The 13,820-nt window shown below is 36.4% G+C and overlaps 1 protein-coding gene across 7 annotated transcripts in view; it reads right to left on the bottom strand.

Moving 5' to 3' along the window:
- Positions 1-1,660: 1,660 nt before the first annotated feature.
- CCAR1 (cell division cycle and apoptosis regulator 1) overlaps positions 1,661-13,820 on the bottom strand; it is a 30,405-nt gene continuing 18,245 nt past the window's right edge. For 3 of the 7 annotated variants that reach the window (XM_075109692.1, XM_075109690.1, XM_075109689.1), the window contains 11 exons: positions 13,176-13,361; positions 11,316-11,507; positions 10,598-10,831; positions 10,141-10,267; positions 9,841-9,882; positions 8,358-8,440; positions 7,159-7,305; positions 6,629-6,749; positions 5,897-6,082; positions 5,277-5,482; positions 1,661-3,854 (listed from right to left, as the gene is read on the bottom strand). In XM_075109692.1, coding sequence (XP_074965793.1) covers positions 3,795-3,854; positions 5,277-5,482; positions 5,897-6,082; positions 6,629-6,749; positions 7,159-7,305; positions 8,358-8,440; positions 9,841-9,882; positions 10,141-10,267; positions 10,598-10,831; positions 11,316-11,507; positions 13,176-13,361 — 1,584 coding nt within the window. In that variant the 3' untranslated portion in view covers positions 1,661-3,794. The remainder of the gene's footprint in view (positions 3,855-5,276; positions 5,483-5,896; positions 6,083-6,628; positions 6,750-7,158; positions 7,306-8,357; positions 8,441-9,840; positions 9,883-10,140; positions 10,268-10,597; positions 10,832-11,315; positions 11,508-13,175; positions 13,362-13,820) is intronic. The other 4 variants (XM_075109694.1, XM_075109691.1, XM_075109695.1 and 1 more) reach the window with 3 other exon arrangements.

Below are 13,820 nucleotides of genomic sequence, written 5' to 3' on the forward strand. Positions count from 1 at the left end.
GTATGACTTCAGGCCGTATTTAGTGTGTTCCAAAACTCTACATTTATATTCTGTATCATGATGCTGTGGATTGTAGAGTGGATGAACGAAAAAGGAAAATGGCTTTTGCTTGAAAGAAATGCATTTTGTTATTAGAGCATTTTACTGTGACTATTTCCGTGCAGTACATCTAATGAGGCCCAGTATGCAGAAACATAAAAAGTTTGGTGGGAAAACACTGGCAGTTTTGATAGCTGAGAAGGCGTATTCATTATTTATGCCATTTTTATTGTCACACTACTCGGCAATACACAAGTCCCAGATGAATTTCTACTTGAACCGCTTCTGCTTTCTGGAAAATATTCGCATAAGTGTACTGACTGTGCTACCTACACATTTTGCAATCTATTGCTGGCCATAAGACTCAGTCACTCAAAATGAATTATTTTATATTTTATATCTTTATATATAAACTGCACTGAACAAATGCATTCAGGGTAAGAACCTGACCTGGGTACACACAGATTACAGAGAAGGAGAAAAAAAACATGGTTTGTGCACATTCAAGATTATCAGTGAAAGTTAACTGTGTTACATAAATCCAAACAGTACATTACTCAGCAGAAAGATGGACTGAAAGCCATTAATCTCTCTTAAAGTGGTTAAACTCTGAAAAAACATTAAAGGACTAGGCTTCATAACGTCGGATTCTGAACCAGCTCAACTGTAAATGCTGGGTCTGTGGAAACCCACAGGCATCAGACAAGGAATTCCAACTTCCCCACTGTACACTTCAGGGCACCCCAGGCTGAGCCAGAGAACGTCAGATAAACCAAGCAACAACTGGGAAGTGCTTTTGCAGCAGTGCCCCGGCACTACAGGCACAACCATCAAGCACCGGGTGAGTCAAGAAAATATCATGTCTTCATCACGGTAAAACACGCAGCAGCGCTGAAATGTTATACCGCTGCCTTTTCATTACCGGAGCAGAAGCAAAGGGGCCTCAAGAATCTACTTTATTCTAGACAATTTCGCATGCAGATGTATCACATGGAAGTGTCTTCCTAGCCTCATCTGGACATCCATTAGTCTGAATATCACTTTGTAAGGGTTTAACTCTTAATTCCCCCATACTGGACAACATACAAAAAGGGAGGGAAATAGTCTATAAACTGAGATCAAATGCCATTTACTGGGCTGCTACAGCAGTGCTTTCTCTGCAGAACAAGATAGCCTGAGATTTACTACTTTCCACAGAGCATCTATGATGATTTTAAAACTAGAATCAAATTGGACCTTGAGGCACCAGAGCAAGACCCAGCTTTGGCTCACTTTCACCACCCTTTCACCAGCAGCTGACATGTAATGAAAGACTTTAAAGTGGAAAGCCCATGAGGTGGGAAGTGTGCGCATGAAATGGAAAAACACTGTTCATAACTTAAGATTGCTTCTCTAAACCTCTATGACTGACACCCTATTCAATTTCCTTAAGAATTAGTTATATGTCTGGGCATGTTATAAAGAAGCTTTAGCCAACAACCAGCATTGATGCTGTGTATATACAGAACCTTATACTGTTCAGCAAAGTGGCTTAAACAGTGTGTAGAGGCGTCTGTTTATGCTCAGATGAGTTGTGCTGCAGGAGGCCGGTCAAGCTCGGTGTAGGCTCTAAAACTTTTCCTTTTTTTTTTTTTTTTTCTCCTTTCTCCTTTATTCTTTACCCTTTCAACTTCCTTTCCAACACAAATGCAGACTGTACATAGTATCTGAAACACTGTTACATCAAAGCAATATAGAGAAAGATTACACTCATTCTAACAATTTTTTTCTTAAATACTGTAAAAAGCTGTATCACTCTAGCAACTATCTCAAAGGGCCACTCACTGAAACACAGGATGCAGCCTGCTTGTTGTGACAACTGCCTTCAGCTCAGCAGTTTAAGGTAAAAACACCCCAAGCAAAATATTTCAACAGATGTTTTGCTGTGCCGAAAAAGATGTTATCTTGAATTCTAGAACTATTTTCTTGTGTGTTCACATGTACTGCTGAAAATTCATGAACAAAGTATTTCAAACACAATCCTTTCGAGTCCATTTAAATAAATGGTGCTCAACATCAAAAATGAAACATGCTGTCAACAATCTGTAAAAAGGTAAAGATGAAAAATATAATTTGATTACAAAAGAATTTAACACCATCTGTACACCAGTTAACGCTTTTCATAAGATTGATATATGACCATCCTCATTCAATCATTCTAATGTTCTCTTAAATTATAAAACATGCATCTTTGTGTACTTTTATGCAATAATTAGTGTTTCTATAGTACTCCCTACTTTACTGTGAACAGTTAAGATATTATACAGCAACTCAGCTGAGATGAATGAGGGGGAAGCTTATGCATGTTACTGTAATGAAAAGGTATTTTACTTGCCTAGCTCCAAAAGAGCCAAGAAAGGCAAGGGAAAAATGCACCAGCTTAGACTCTTTTGAGCATAAATTCGGGCATTTTAATGTGTATGTCAGTAAAGCTACACGACTTTCCATGTAGGTTATTCATACCTATTATGGCACTTGGACTCTCCTAACAAGTATTTAGTTACCTAGGACATCTAGGCTAAAAAAGAAAAGGTCTGCTAAAACGAACCATTTCTGTAAGAAAACACTTCTGTCCCAACCTTCAAACCCCTTAATTCTCCTGGAAGTTGCACCAAAATACAATTGTTCGTTTTTCACATTATTTGAATAAGTTGCCTTTGACAAGGATGTCACGTTAACTTTTAATTTTAATCTCTAGTGATTTGTGAGCACAAAGGAAGGCAATCTTACCCACTTTCAACAAACCAAGTTGCGTCCTGCCCCTTAGTAATTATAACATGGAGTATTGATAATACGTGTGTATCCATGCTTTTGTTGGACTGAAATCTTTGAAATAATTACACGTGTTAAGAAAGAAGTCCAAATTTAATTAAACGTAGCTTACAATGGTAGCTTTTTCTCCATGTAAGGCATTATTCTGACATCTACTGGCCTGGTATCCAACCATACATTTTACTACACTGCATTTGTTATTAAAAAGGAGCATATATATATATTAATCCAAAGATAAGAACAATTAAAGGAACAGAAATGACATACATTTAAAACAGGCCCATGTATTTTCATATAAATCTCACAACCTTACCAGTATTTTGGTAGGTTTCTATTGCTGCCTTAACTCATCTGAACTACTGTATATTATGAGGCTTTAATACAAGCAGCTTTGGGGAAGAAAGTTACATTTGCAAGGGAAAAGAAAGTTGTGACAAGTAAAAAAAAAATCCAAGCAGCTTTTTTTTTTTTTAGAAAAAAAGAACCTTTACTTGCAAAATGAAGCAGCATGCTATTTTGTGATTTATATTCGAATTTAAAAAGACTAATTAGACCGAAATAAAAATAAAAACCTAAAAATGGCCATTCTATAAATAATGAAAGTTTTGATTTCACTACACTTTAATGAAAAACATTTGGTAATTAAATACTTGCTACTGTTCGTTATGTTGATGAACTTTATTAGGGTGAAAACTATAACAAAGTTCATCCTAAAACATTTTGCAATGCAAAATTATTTTCACTCGAGGAGTGTCTCAAACCGAATGCTAAGAATTACAAGCGATCTTCAGAAGCAGACACTCACGTTCATAAAACTTTATACATCTTTTGGAACTAAGATATTTATACTACTAAAATCAAACATGCATCACTTCCCATACATTCTGGTATCATGATTTATATTACATTATGTAACACCATTCTTCTAAACAGCAGCAGTTTTATCATACGTTTGCTCCATTTTCTTTGGATTTCTGATCTTTATCTTCATTCTTCACAATATCCTTTAAAAGAAAAAAAAGGAGGAAGATAACATGAAATCTAGAAGAGGCATTTCTCATCTGACCTGTAAAGGAGCACGGGACAAGGATACTGTTTAGTGTCAGGTTTAAATACTATGTGAACTGATCTCTCATGCAGTTTAATTATAACCAATTAATAATTCCAGTATCTTTCTGGAAAACTTTGGGGGCAGAAATAAAATATGACCTAAGAACTTCTGAAGAGAAGCACAAAAAATATCCCCAAGCCTCACTTTATAGTCAAAAGGTTTGGGGGGTTTTGGGGCTTTTTTTTGTCCCCCTGGTGGTTGGAGAGTTTTTTATTGTTGTTGCTTTGGGTTTTTTGTTTTGGTTTGGGTTTTTTGTTCGTTTTTGTTTAAGAGCAAGTGAAAACAGTTTTTGCAAAATCCATTAAATTAGGAAAATAACTTACTACGGCAGTTGTAACATAAAATACATATATTGGTCAAAGCCATCTGAAAACGCTAGGCTTAGAAGACATTTTCATCTCAAAAATTCCAGACAGAATGAGCAAAGCTATTTATCTGAGCTAAGAGCACGGCAAAGGAGGGTTAAACAATGCCTTCAGCTGCCAGTTCTGGAGGAGTAGCAGGCCTACAACATGTAGTGAAGCACAGGACTGCATAACTATAGTGATGACAGCTGCAAGGTAGTGCCAGTTTAATAAGCTGCAGTGACTTATATGATGCTTCCATCACCTGCACCCCACAAGGAGGGAAAAAGGGTTCTAACATTTGTCGAGTTTTGTAGGTTTATTTTTTCTGTGTGTGGTTTTGGTTTTAGAGCTTTTGTAGATGCTACATTGTCTTGTCAAAATAAAGGTAGGCAGAAGCAGAAGCAGAAGCAAGGCTCCCTCATAGTACCAGTTTGCCACACAGTAGGTTTCATAACCTACTTCTATTCAGCCTTACTTAACGGGCCCCCACAGCCTTCCTAGGGAATATGTATCTTTCTCTACAGCAACAGAAATGCTCTGGAGCATTATGCTGTTTGCTTAGAAGTAATTTTATTGAAATACTCCAACATAAATTGAAATACTTAAGTTCTGCCTTGAGAAATTACTCCTAACGGATCAAACCGGAGCAGATTTGGACTGTTGGGGATGGACAAGATCAGGGCAGGAAAACATTAAGATGGTTTCAGATTTACATTAACACTTATACATTTTGAAAAATATTTAGAGTCAAGAACATGGGTTTCAGGCTAAGAAAACATACACTTTTGATCTTTAAACATTCAGTATCACATTGAGCATCTGTTTTATACATAAATATATGTATTTTTAAAGATATTATTGCCCTGAATTAATGTGAAAATTTTTCATTCTGAAGTTTTTGTTCGCATAATTTAGTCTACAGGAAGCCTGCATACAGTAATAAACAAATGGAATTAAACAATTCTAACCTGTTTAAGAACACTCTGTATTTCATCCATAACAGTAGCTAAATTTTTGATTGTCTTATTCAGCTGACCCTCAAATTGCAAATTTTTATCATTCGAGATCTTCAAATTCTCTTGCAGTTGGCCAAGGTCCTTTTTCACTTCTTTGAGCTCTGTAGACAGACTTTTGTTAGAATTCTCCAGTTGTAGTATGGTCTTTTCATCCTCATCTTAGGGAAAGAAACACAACAAAACAACAACAAAAAAGTGTCAGTCGCTTCCAATGCTGCGTACTTTGCATCTTAATATTCCATTTACATGCCAACACCATAATATTCTTTAAAAATTAGTAGTTAAGAACTGCATTGCATTACCACCTGGTAATACTCAATTCTGACTATGTTTGGAAGTCTTACATTCCACTTGAACAAAAAAAAGACAGAAGCATTTCAGCATGGTAACAATGGTAGTCAACAATACTTGGTGTGCAAGTTAAAAGGGCTTGGGAAACAGAAAATACAAGTTTATGGTAAGCAAATAGCTAAGAATTTTAGATCACAAATATTACTCAAATTGGTTTATCTACTTAAAAAGTCTTAGCATCTTGCATCCATGTAAATACCACCTTCAAATTAATGTCCCACCTGTTTTTTCTTCTAGTAACTGAAGCTTTTGTTCTATCTCAGCCCGCACTCTTTCACTCTTCTCCAGCTTCTGCAAAAGGCTCCCAACATCCACCATAGCTCCATTGTACACAATGAGGCCGACATTTTCTTCTATGGCTTTTGATTCTTGCTTTATAGTAGGTGATGGTAACAGTAATCTGTTTCCTGTATTAGATTAAGTAGCATTAGGAAATAATCATTCTGTCATTTTTTTCAGTTCTGGTGGCTAACCTAAAAAACTTCTTAAGAATTTAATCTTTTAAGACAACAAATATAGATTCAAGTTTGCTGGTCCATCCCTCACATGTGTCTACTCCTTCCTTAACCCAATCCTACCCTGCCCCTGAAGGAGCATGCTCTTTCATGACATTCATCTATGTCTCCTTTCTGCAGTAATTTGTCTTCAAAAGTCAGGCTTTGTTCTACTACCTACAGCAAAGCTGCTGCTGTGAATGAGAAATGTTCATCAATATCCAACATTAACCTCTGCCCTTGCCGTTCCAAGATATTAAGATTTATCCTATAGATGCAACAAGATGTGCTGCAAGCCAGAAACTGTAATTTATGAACTGCTAAGATTTACTTTTCCAAACTGGCAGGTTCCCTGCAGACCTGAATTAGCTTCTGCCAGAAAGCAAGTATCTCAGAACTCTCATTATCATTCACACAGAAGCAAGTCTCTGGAATTTTGTGGCATAAAAATAATACTACCTAACATATCTTCCTGAAGCTCTTCAGACTCTTCTTGATTTTCTTCATCTTTAGAAGTATCTGTTAGTCTTCTGTAAAAGCAAGATTCTCTAAGCACTACTTTATTAAGTAGCTTCTTCACCTAAAACACAACCATGGAAAAAAATGCAGTGTTAATTAAGACACAGGCATTAGATTACCTAAACAAGAATGTTTCAACTTGGAAAATCTAGAGAAATTGCACAGCTTTTTGAATTTTACCATACTGGGACTGAAAATGAAAGCAAGCTAGGGAAAAAACAAAAAGGATACAATTTTGAGACAAAAGCTACATATATCCTACGGCCATATTAACAGCTGCAAACCTCACCTTTTAATTCCAAGACAATTAGGAAAGATTAAACTAGTATTTCATTATAAATGTGAAGTGACTACATAAAAAAATCAGGGACCAGGTATGTAAGCAACAGCATTTTGAACCTAAACTACAATCCTCCCACTTACAGCATTCCTGTAATATTTTCAGAGAGATTTATATTACTATACAAAACCTGAGCACGTGACAGGTGTAGTCCAAGGGTGTACAGTATCTCCTCCATGTCCTTCTCCAGAAGATATCCACAATGACTTTGATCAAAATAAACGAAAGCCATCAGAAGATCCCTATTAAGAGTTACCATCTGCGTCTTGTCTTTCTCCTACAGAAAATTCATTCTGGGATCATTAGGAAGTTAAAATATCATTTTCCCACCATCTATTAAAAACATGTCAACTTTTCAGTAAATGGAAATTTTCCTCTGTTCATTTTATCATTACTTTCAGTCAAGTGATTAAGATAAACTAGCATTTACCTACTGAGCTCAAGTATAAGCAAGATATTTAGGACAAGTAATCTTTCAAATATTTCAAACAATTACAGCACAAAGGACAGTAACATATGGTAGACACACTTTTCTTTTGTTCATGCTAATGTGTCAAAAAAATTTTAAGAATTAACCTAATTAAATAATAGTCAACATCTTCTCCCAGTCATATATTTTACTGAACAGTTTTCCAAGTGAAATCCCCATAAACATGTAACGGATGAGCATCCAACTCTCACAGGTACAGCAGTTCCATAGACTGTGTTTTTCCATTTTTCCTATTCCTACATCTCCTTTTTTTCCTTGAAGAAAAAAATAATCAGAAACTTGTTTTATTCTTGCACTTACAAAAAAAAGTTTAAGCATAACAAATCAAACTTATGCTGTTCCTTAACCTGAACTGGGGAGGCAAGCTATTGGCCTCAGGACAGGAAAAGCATCCGTTTTGCTGGAGGGAGATGTAAAAACATCCATAATGATTCCAAGCTTCACAACCGAAAAGCCAGTTTATCAATCAAGCTAAGCTTCTGCTTCTCTTACATAAAAACAGAGCAGTTGAAAATAATGGAAAAAATGATCACATCTGCTGCCTCTTATGTGCACATACAGCCCTAGTCCTCACATCTTTCAGACAGATCAGTATCTCATATAAGATAGGTTTCCCAACAGCTTTCACCCAGCGAACGGTAAAATGTAAGTGAAGGTAGGCTGCAAGCACCTTATCCAAAGCTGTCACATGTTCCCTAGCTTCTATATACACTTAATGTTTCAGCCCAGAAGTGCTGAAGGAATCAAGGTGTGCAAATAGGTCTTAAAAACAAAGTTAAGCTTTAATTAGGACACCTCTAACAAGGTTATAAGTAGTTGTTAAGAAAGGCGTTAATTACTTTATCTTTAGACGACCTCTCTTTACAATGCCTATTTCCCTCTCTTCTGTCCTCCCTTTTGTTCATTTCTTCTTCATCCCGGTCTGTAAAACAGGAAAAACATTCAACATACCACAGCAAACGATTCTATAACTATTATCTCAAAACATATGTCATTGAACAGTTCACATAAATCCCCAAATATCTGAAATTAATTTATTTCCCTGAAAAAATAAAAAACCCCAAGCGGCGTTCAAGTGAGTCCTGTTAAATTCTTATTTTCCTCTGGTCTTACTTTAACATAAACTATTTGTAATTTTTTCATGAGTTTCTTTCACACACAGAGGATAGAAGAGCTGAAACAAATGCTAACTAGGCCAAGATGAGTTCCACCAACATCACCATCTATTTAAGTGGTGTGCAGAAAATTACCACGATTCTCCCTAATGAGGCTTGGCAGAGTCTGCACTCAGCTATGGTTACTCCTGTGAGGACAAAATCAGTACTATTTACTCTCAAATATTTTAGAAAAACCATATCAACTATATAATTGAAAGCATGTGCTTATACTTGTGCCTGAGTGAGGTATTACTGATCCTATGATTTAGATTCTCCAGGACGTCACAGATCACATCGCTTATTAGATATGAATTACAGACTACAGGTTTTTTGTTTAAATATCGACAGTACTGTAAAACTAAATCCAAAATCAAGAGAGAAAGAGCAATATGACAACTGCAGGGATGGATTACGGCACGCAGCTCTGTACCTTATGTGCGAGTCTTTGGTCAGAGAATCACGTGCCAAGTTCAGCTTTAAGCTCACCTTTCTTGTGAGGAAAACTTTGGAAAAAAACTACGTATCACAACATTTGTCTAATTTTGCCAACATGTTTCTGAGAACCAAAAGCTTTCTCCTGCACCTCCATGGCATGTTGGATTGTTCTCAGCAACTCTGACTGGGAATGGCACAAGGACAGATTACGGGAAGTAGCAGCACTTGTACAGAAGAGGACAAGCCCAGGGCACTCTCACTCCCAGATTATAGGCAAATAAGAGTTATTTCAGAAACCACAGATTAGCACCATTTTTTTAAGGCTGGTGCAGTACTCTGCCAAAAATACAACTGAAAATGCTAGTTAGAAAATGCTGGGACTGTAATATCTAAGCAGTTCAAACCCACATCTCTAGCAAAAACTCTCCACTAAAGGACAAAACCCCTGAAGAAGTACAAACCAAAAAGCATACACCATGTCTTACACCCTTCTGAATCTCCGAGCAGGGAAAGAGGGCTACTGCTGCTCCCTGGAGACAGGAAAGTTCCCCAGCCCCTTTCCCAATTTCTTCAGGCAAACACATCTCCACCCAAACAGAAATCTACTCCTCGTAACAGCACCCCACGCTACGTTCTGGCCTAATAAAAACAAGATGACATTTCAGAACTGAGGAATAGGAAGTTAGGCACTTAAAAGTGGCTTGGTTTTTCAGAGGTGCTGAATACTCACATCTCCTACTGACTTCAATGGGAGTTGCGAGTGGTCTGCATTCTGAAAAAAATAAAACCACTTCTATATGCATGCCTTACTTTGAGTACCGCAGCTAGTTTATATTAACTATGTTCATACAATGCCTAGCATAAAGGCACTTACATTTTAAGTAGGTCTGGTCAGAATTACTGAAATAAAATTAGTCTAATAATGCAATTTTAAATTGTCTAGTTCCAGTACATTCTCCAGCTTGAAAGAACATATTCAGTGGCAATAAAAAAAAATTCTGAAAACCACAAAACTCATAATTCAAGATACCTTCATCTTCATCTTCAGCATCTTCTGCCTCCATCGGATCATATTCTTCCTGATTATTGTCATCTTCAGTTTCATCTTCATCTTTAGAATCATCTTTCCTTTTATCCTCCCTCTGTAACAAAAGTTCCTAAAAATTTACCCAGTCAGAACTAAAAACCAGGAAAGTAGAAACCTCACTACCATTCATTCAAAATTTGTGTATGCTCCTATTTATCCACTTTAAAAAACAAATACAAATCTATATGGTACAGCTGAGCGTTAAAATAGCCCCAACACACCTGTAAGATTTTTAAATTACTGAATATGATTGAAGCGTATTTAAACAGATGAATGAATCAAATTAATTAACTAAAAACCACAAGACCTGAGTTTTTGAAAGCAATGAAGTAAAATTCAAATAGAAACGGTTTAATATTGATCCAGACAGGATAGTACTTCATATGAGCTAGCTGCAGACCTTCTTTTCATCTCTATCTTCCTTTTTCTCTTTATCATCTCCGGATTTTCTCCTCTTAGGTTTTGGATCATCCATTTCATCATCTTTTTCTTCCTTTTTTTCTTTTCTCTCATCTTTTTTGCTTTTTTTGTCTTTTTTGTCCTCCCTCTCTGGGAGAGAAATCAGTGCTTTATAAATTCTGACACCAAAATCTCTCTGAAGCATTTCATTGAAGAGCTCTGCAAACAGCGATACCTGCACATAAAGAAGAACGAAAACAGAACTGACAGAGTTTCAAAATATATATTAAAAATTTGTAGACTTACAATTAAATAGCTATGAGGTGTTATCTTACCAACTTTCACGATGTCAGAATTTTATGTAGTGTCAGATTTCCTACTCTCTGCTTTGAATATGGAAACCTTAAGCAAGGTTATAAAAATGCTTCTTTCTTGCACTGCAGTCCTTTAGGACCTAGACTAGCTGTATAAATAAGCTCAGTTCCATATCTGAAAACCTGCATATTTCTTCTGGATATCATACAGTGACTGTACTGCTATTGTAAACCATGTACCAAAGAATGGACAATGTTTTCTAGGTATTGCACACAGAAGCTAACTTAAATAACTTTTATTTTGCCATGCTATCATCAAATTTTACTATTTAAGAATACTGCAGTTAAAACACAGAATTTAAAAGAAACAAGAATGGCTAACTGTAAGTAGCATAGCTAGATTACCTCAAAGGAATGTTCTTTATTATCTTCTAATCTATAGTCCAGAAGAACACTAAGAGACATAATGCTACAGTCAAACTTCCCACTCTTTGCAGCCCAATTAGGATGTACTATGATTGCTGGTTCATCAGGCAAGATATATCGTCTCTCCCGCCGCTGACGTTCCATTTCTTCTTGACGTTTTCTTTCCTCTTCCTAAAAAGAGACAAAGAACAAAACAAAACAAACCCCCAAAAGACCATACAGCATATTCCAAAGCTGAAGTTTCAGCCTATGTATTAGTTTTCAGGACTTGTTGCTTTAAAGGAAGTGAAGGAAAGCCTAAGCTGCTGAATGCAACATAGAAGACAGAGGTCACACACTAGAATTTCCAGAAAGCAGACTGTCCGCAGCCAACACTCGCCAAAGATAACTGGAAACTTAAGCAACAAAGACGGACATGCAGTCCTGCTTAGCCCAGAGAGCAACGAGCACCTTCCAGCTAACATGGTGCTAACTGCAGCATATTCATTTGACATTGGAAGGACTCAAACTAGTTCACTTCAAGAAATGGTATGCAAGCTAGCAAAGGAGTTATGTTCCTGAGGGGTCTATTGTTTGTTTAGGGGCGTTCTTAGAGCTGTACAGTACAGTAAGCTGTCTTCTTCCTTAAAGAGGTACAGTAAAGGCTTCATATATCATCTTCCCAAAGATATCTAACAGCTTTAACAATTACTAGATGACAATTCAATTTACTCTGCTCTTTTGGCTATGGGAAATGCAATGTCTATAGATGAAACTGACACAAATCAAAAAAGGTTAAAAAAAGGCAAAATACCAAACAGCTTACTGATCACCAAGAGAGAAATATTAGTCTTATGAGTATGGAAAAAAGTCATGGCAGAGCTTGTGCTTTTTTTTTTTTTTTTTAAAAAAAAAAAGCACAACCAAAGCTCCCTCCCCTAATCTTAAAGAAAGCTGTGGCAAGAAACCCCAAGATAGCTGAAGCCCATCCAAGCTGTGGGAGAAGGCAGCAGCTGACAGAATTAGCAAGCACATGGCCTTTACTCCATCAACAAGGTTTAGACAGATGTATAAAATTTCAAGTCATCCCACATTGGTTAGCAGGTAATACATAACAAGGCAGGTTTAAAAGCAACTAAGACACAATACATTCTCCAGACATTAACGCCCCTTTTCTGTGACTGAGCTTTGGCCTTATTGTTTATTCCCGCGAAACAGCAAAACAGAATAACTCGTACTGAAACTACCAACTGCAAAACTGAGAGGCTTCAACACACAGGAAGTTTATCCAAAAGCAAAAGTTAAAGCTTCACAATAAAATTAGGAAAACAAACTGATGCAATCCATTAGACTTGCGAAGAAACTGGACTGTTTGAGACACTATAAACTTGTACAGACTGGAACCTGCCCTCCTCCCAATTCCACAGTAATTCCCCAAGCCTTATATGCCACTAAAAGCCAATACAACTAAGCAGCTACTTTTCACATAGGTTTAAGAAGTTAAGATCTTGTTAAGTATGTTCACCTGTTCTCAAGCATAGTTTTTCTTGGGAGTTTGGGATTTATTTTTCCTTCCATTAAAGGTCTGACGTTAATTCAGACACCCTTAGTGCAGCTGCACATTTCAGCTGACTTTGCTGATATAAAGAAATTCAAACTCGCCAAGATTTCGTTCCAATTCAGCAGCTCAAGTTACAGCAAGAGCTCCCAGTACAGTCATCCCAGAACTACAAAATCCCAACACTAGGCATATTCCTGTACTTTTAATACTTATATACATTTATTTATACAAATTTTATAGTGTTTTATGTATTTATGTATATTTAATAAGACTGAAACCAAACATGTCCAAAACCTAACCTCTTTGTCATCTTCAGATTTCCTATCCTCCTCCTCTTCCTCTTCTTTCTCAGACTTCTCTAGCTCCTTTTGCTCTTCTTTTTGTTCCTCTACTTTCAGCTGCTTTGTCAGTCGAGCTATCAACTGAGATTTCAGTCCTTTAGAGCTAAGGGTTCGACTTTCTAATTCTTTGCGAAGGTCATTTACCTGGTAAATAAAAGCTCTGTAAGTGGTATCAACCAGTGACATTGCAAAACATTTGATTAGCAGAAAAGGTGAAGTAAAAATTATGTAAGAGCACTGAAAAGTCAATTGTATTTTTTAAATCTGTACTGAAAACCACTAGTACTTACTGATGTATAAAACATATTACATTTAAAGTTACATTCTCCTCAAAGAACCCCTTTCTGAGGAACTTTTTACAGGGGAAGGGGAAAAATTTTACTATAGTAAAATAGTTTATTATTCCTTTCAAGGAAACTTTTTATTATGTCTCCTGACATATATTTTTGTATAATTATTGCCTTTTTAAACTAACATTAAAGTATTTTAGACCCCCCAGTTTTTAATGCAAGTAGATATGACCAGATTACTCCAGTTAATGTGTCATATGTGATACCCTTTAATTGTACAAAGTTCAAAAGTTCAGAACAGTTTCAATTAGCT

This window comes from Phalacrocorax aristotelis, chromosome 14 (assembly GCF_949628215.1).
Source record: "Phalacrocorax aristotelis chromosome 14, bGulAri2.1, whole genome shotgun sequence".
In the NCBI taxonomy this organism is placed as follows: domain Eukaryota; kingdom Metazoa; phylum Chordata; class Aves; order Suliformes; family Phalacrocoracidae; genus Phalacrocorax; species Phalacrocorax aristotelis.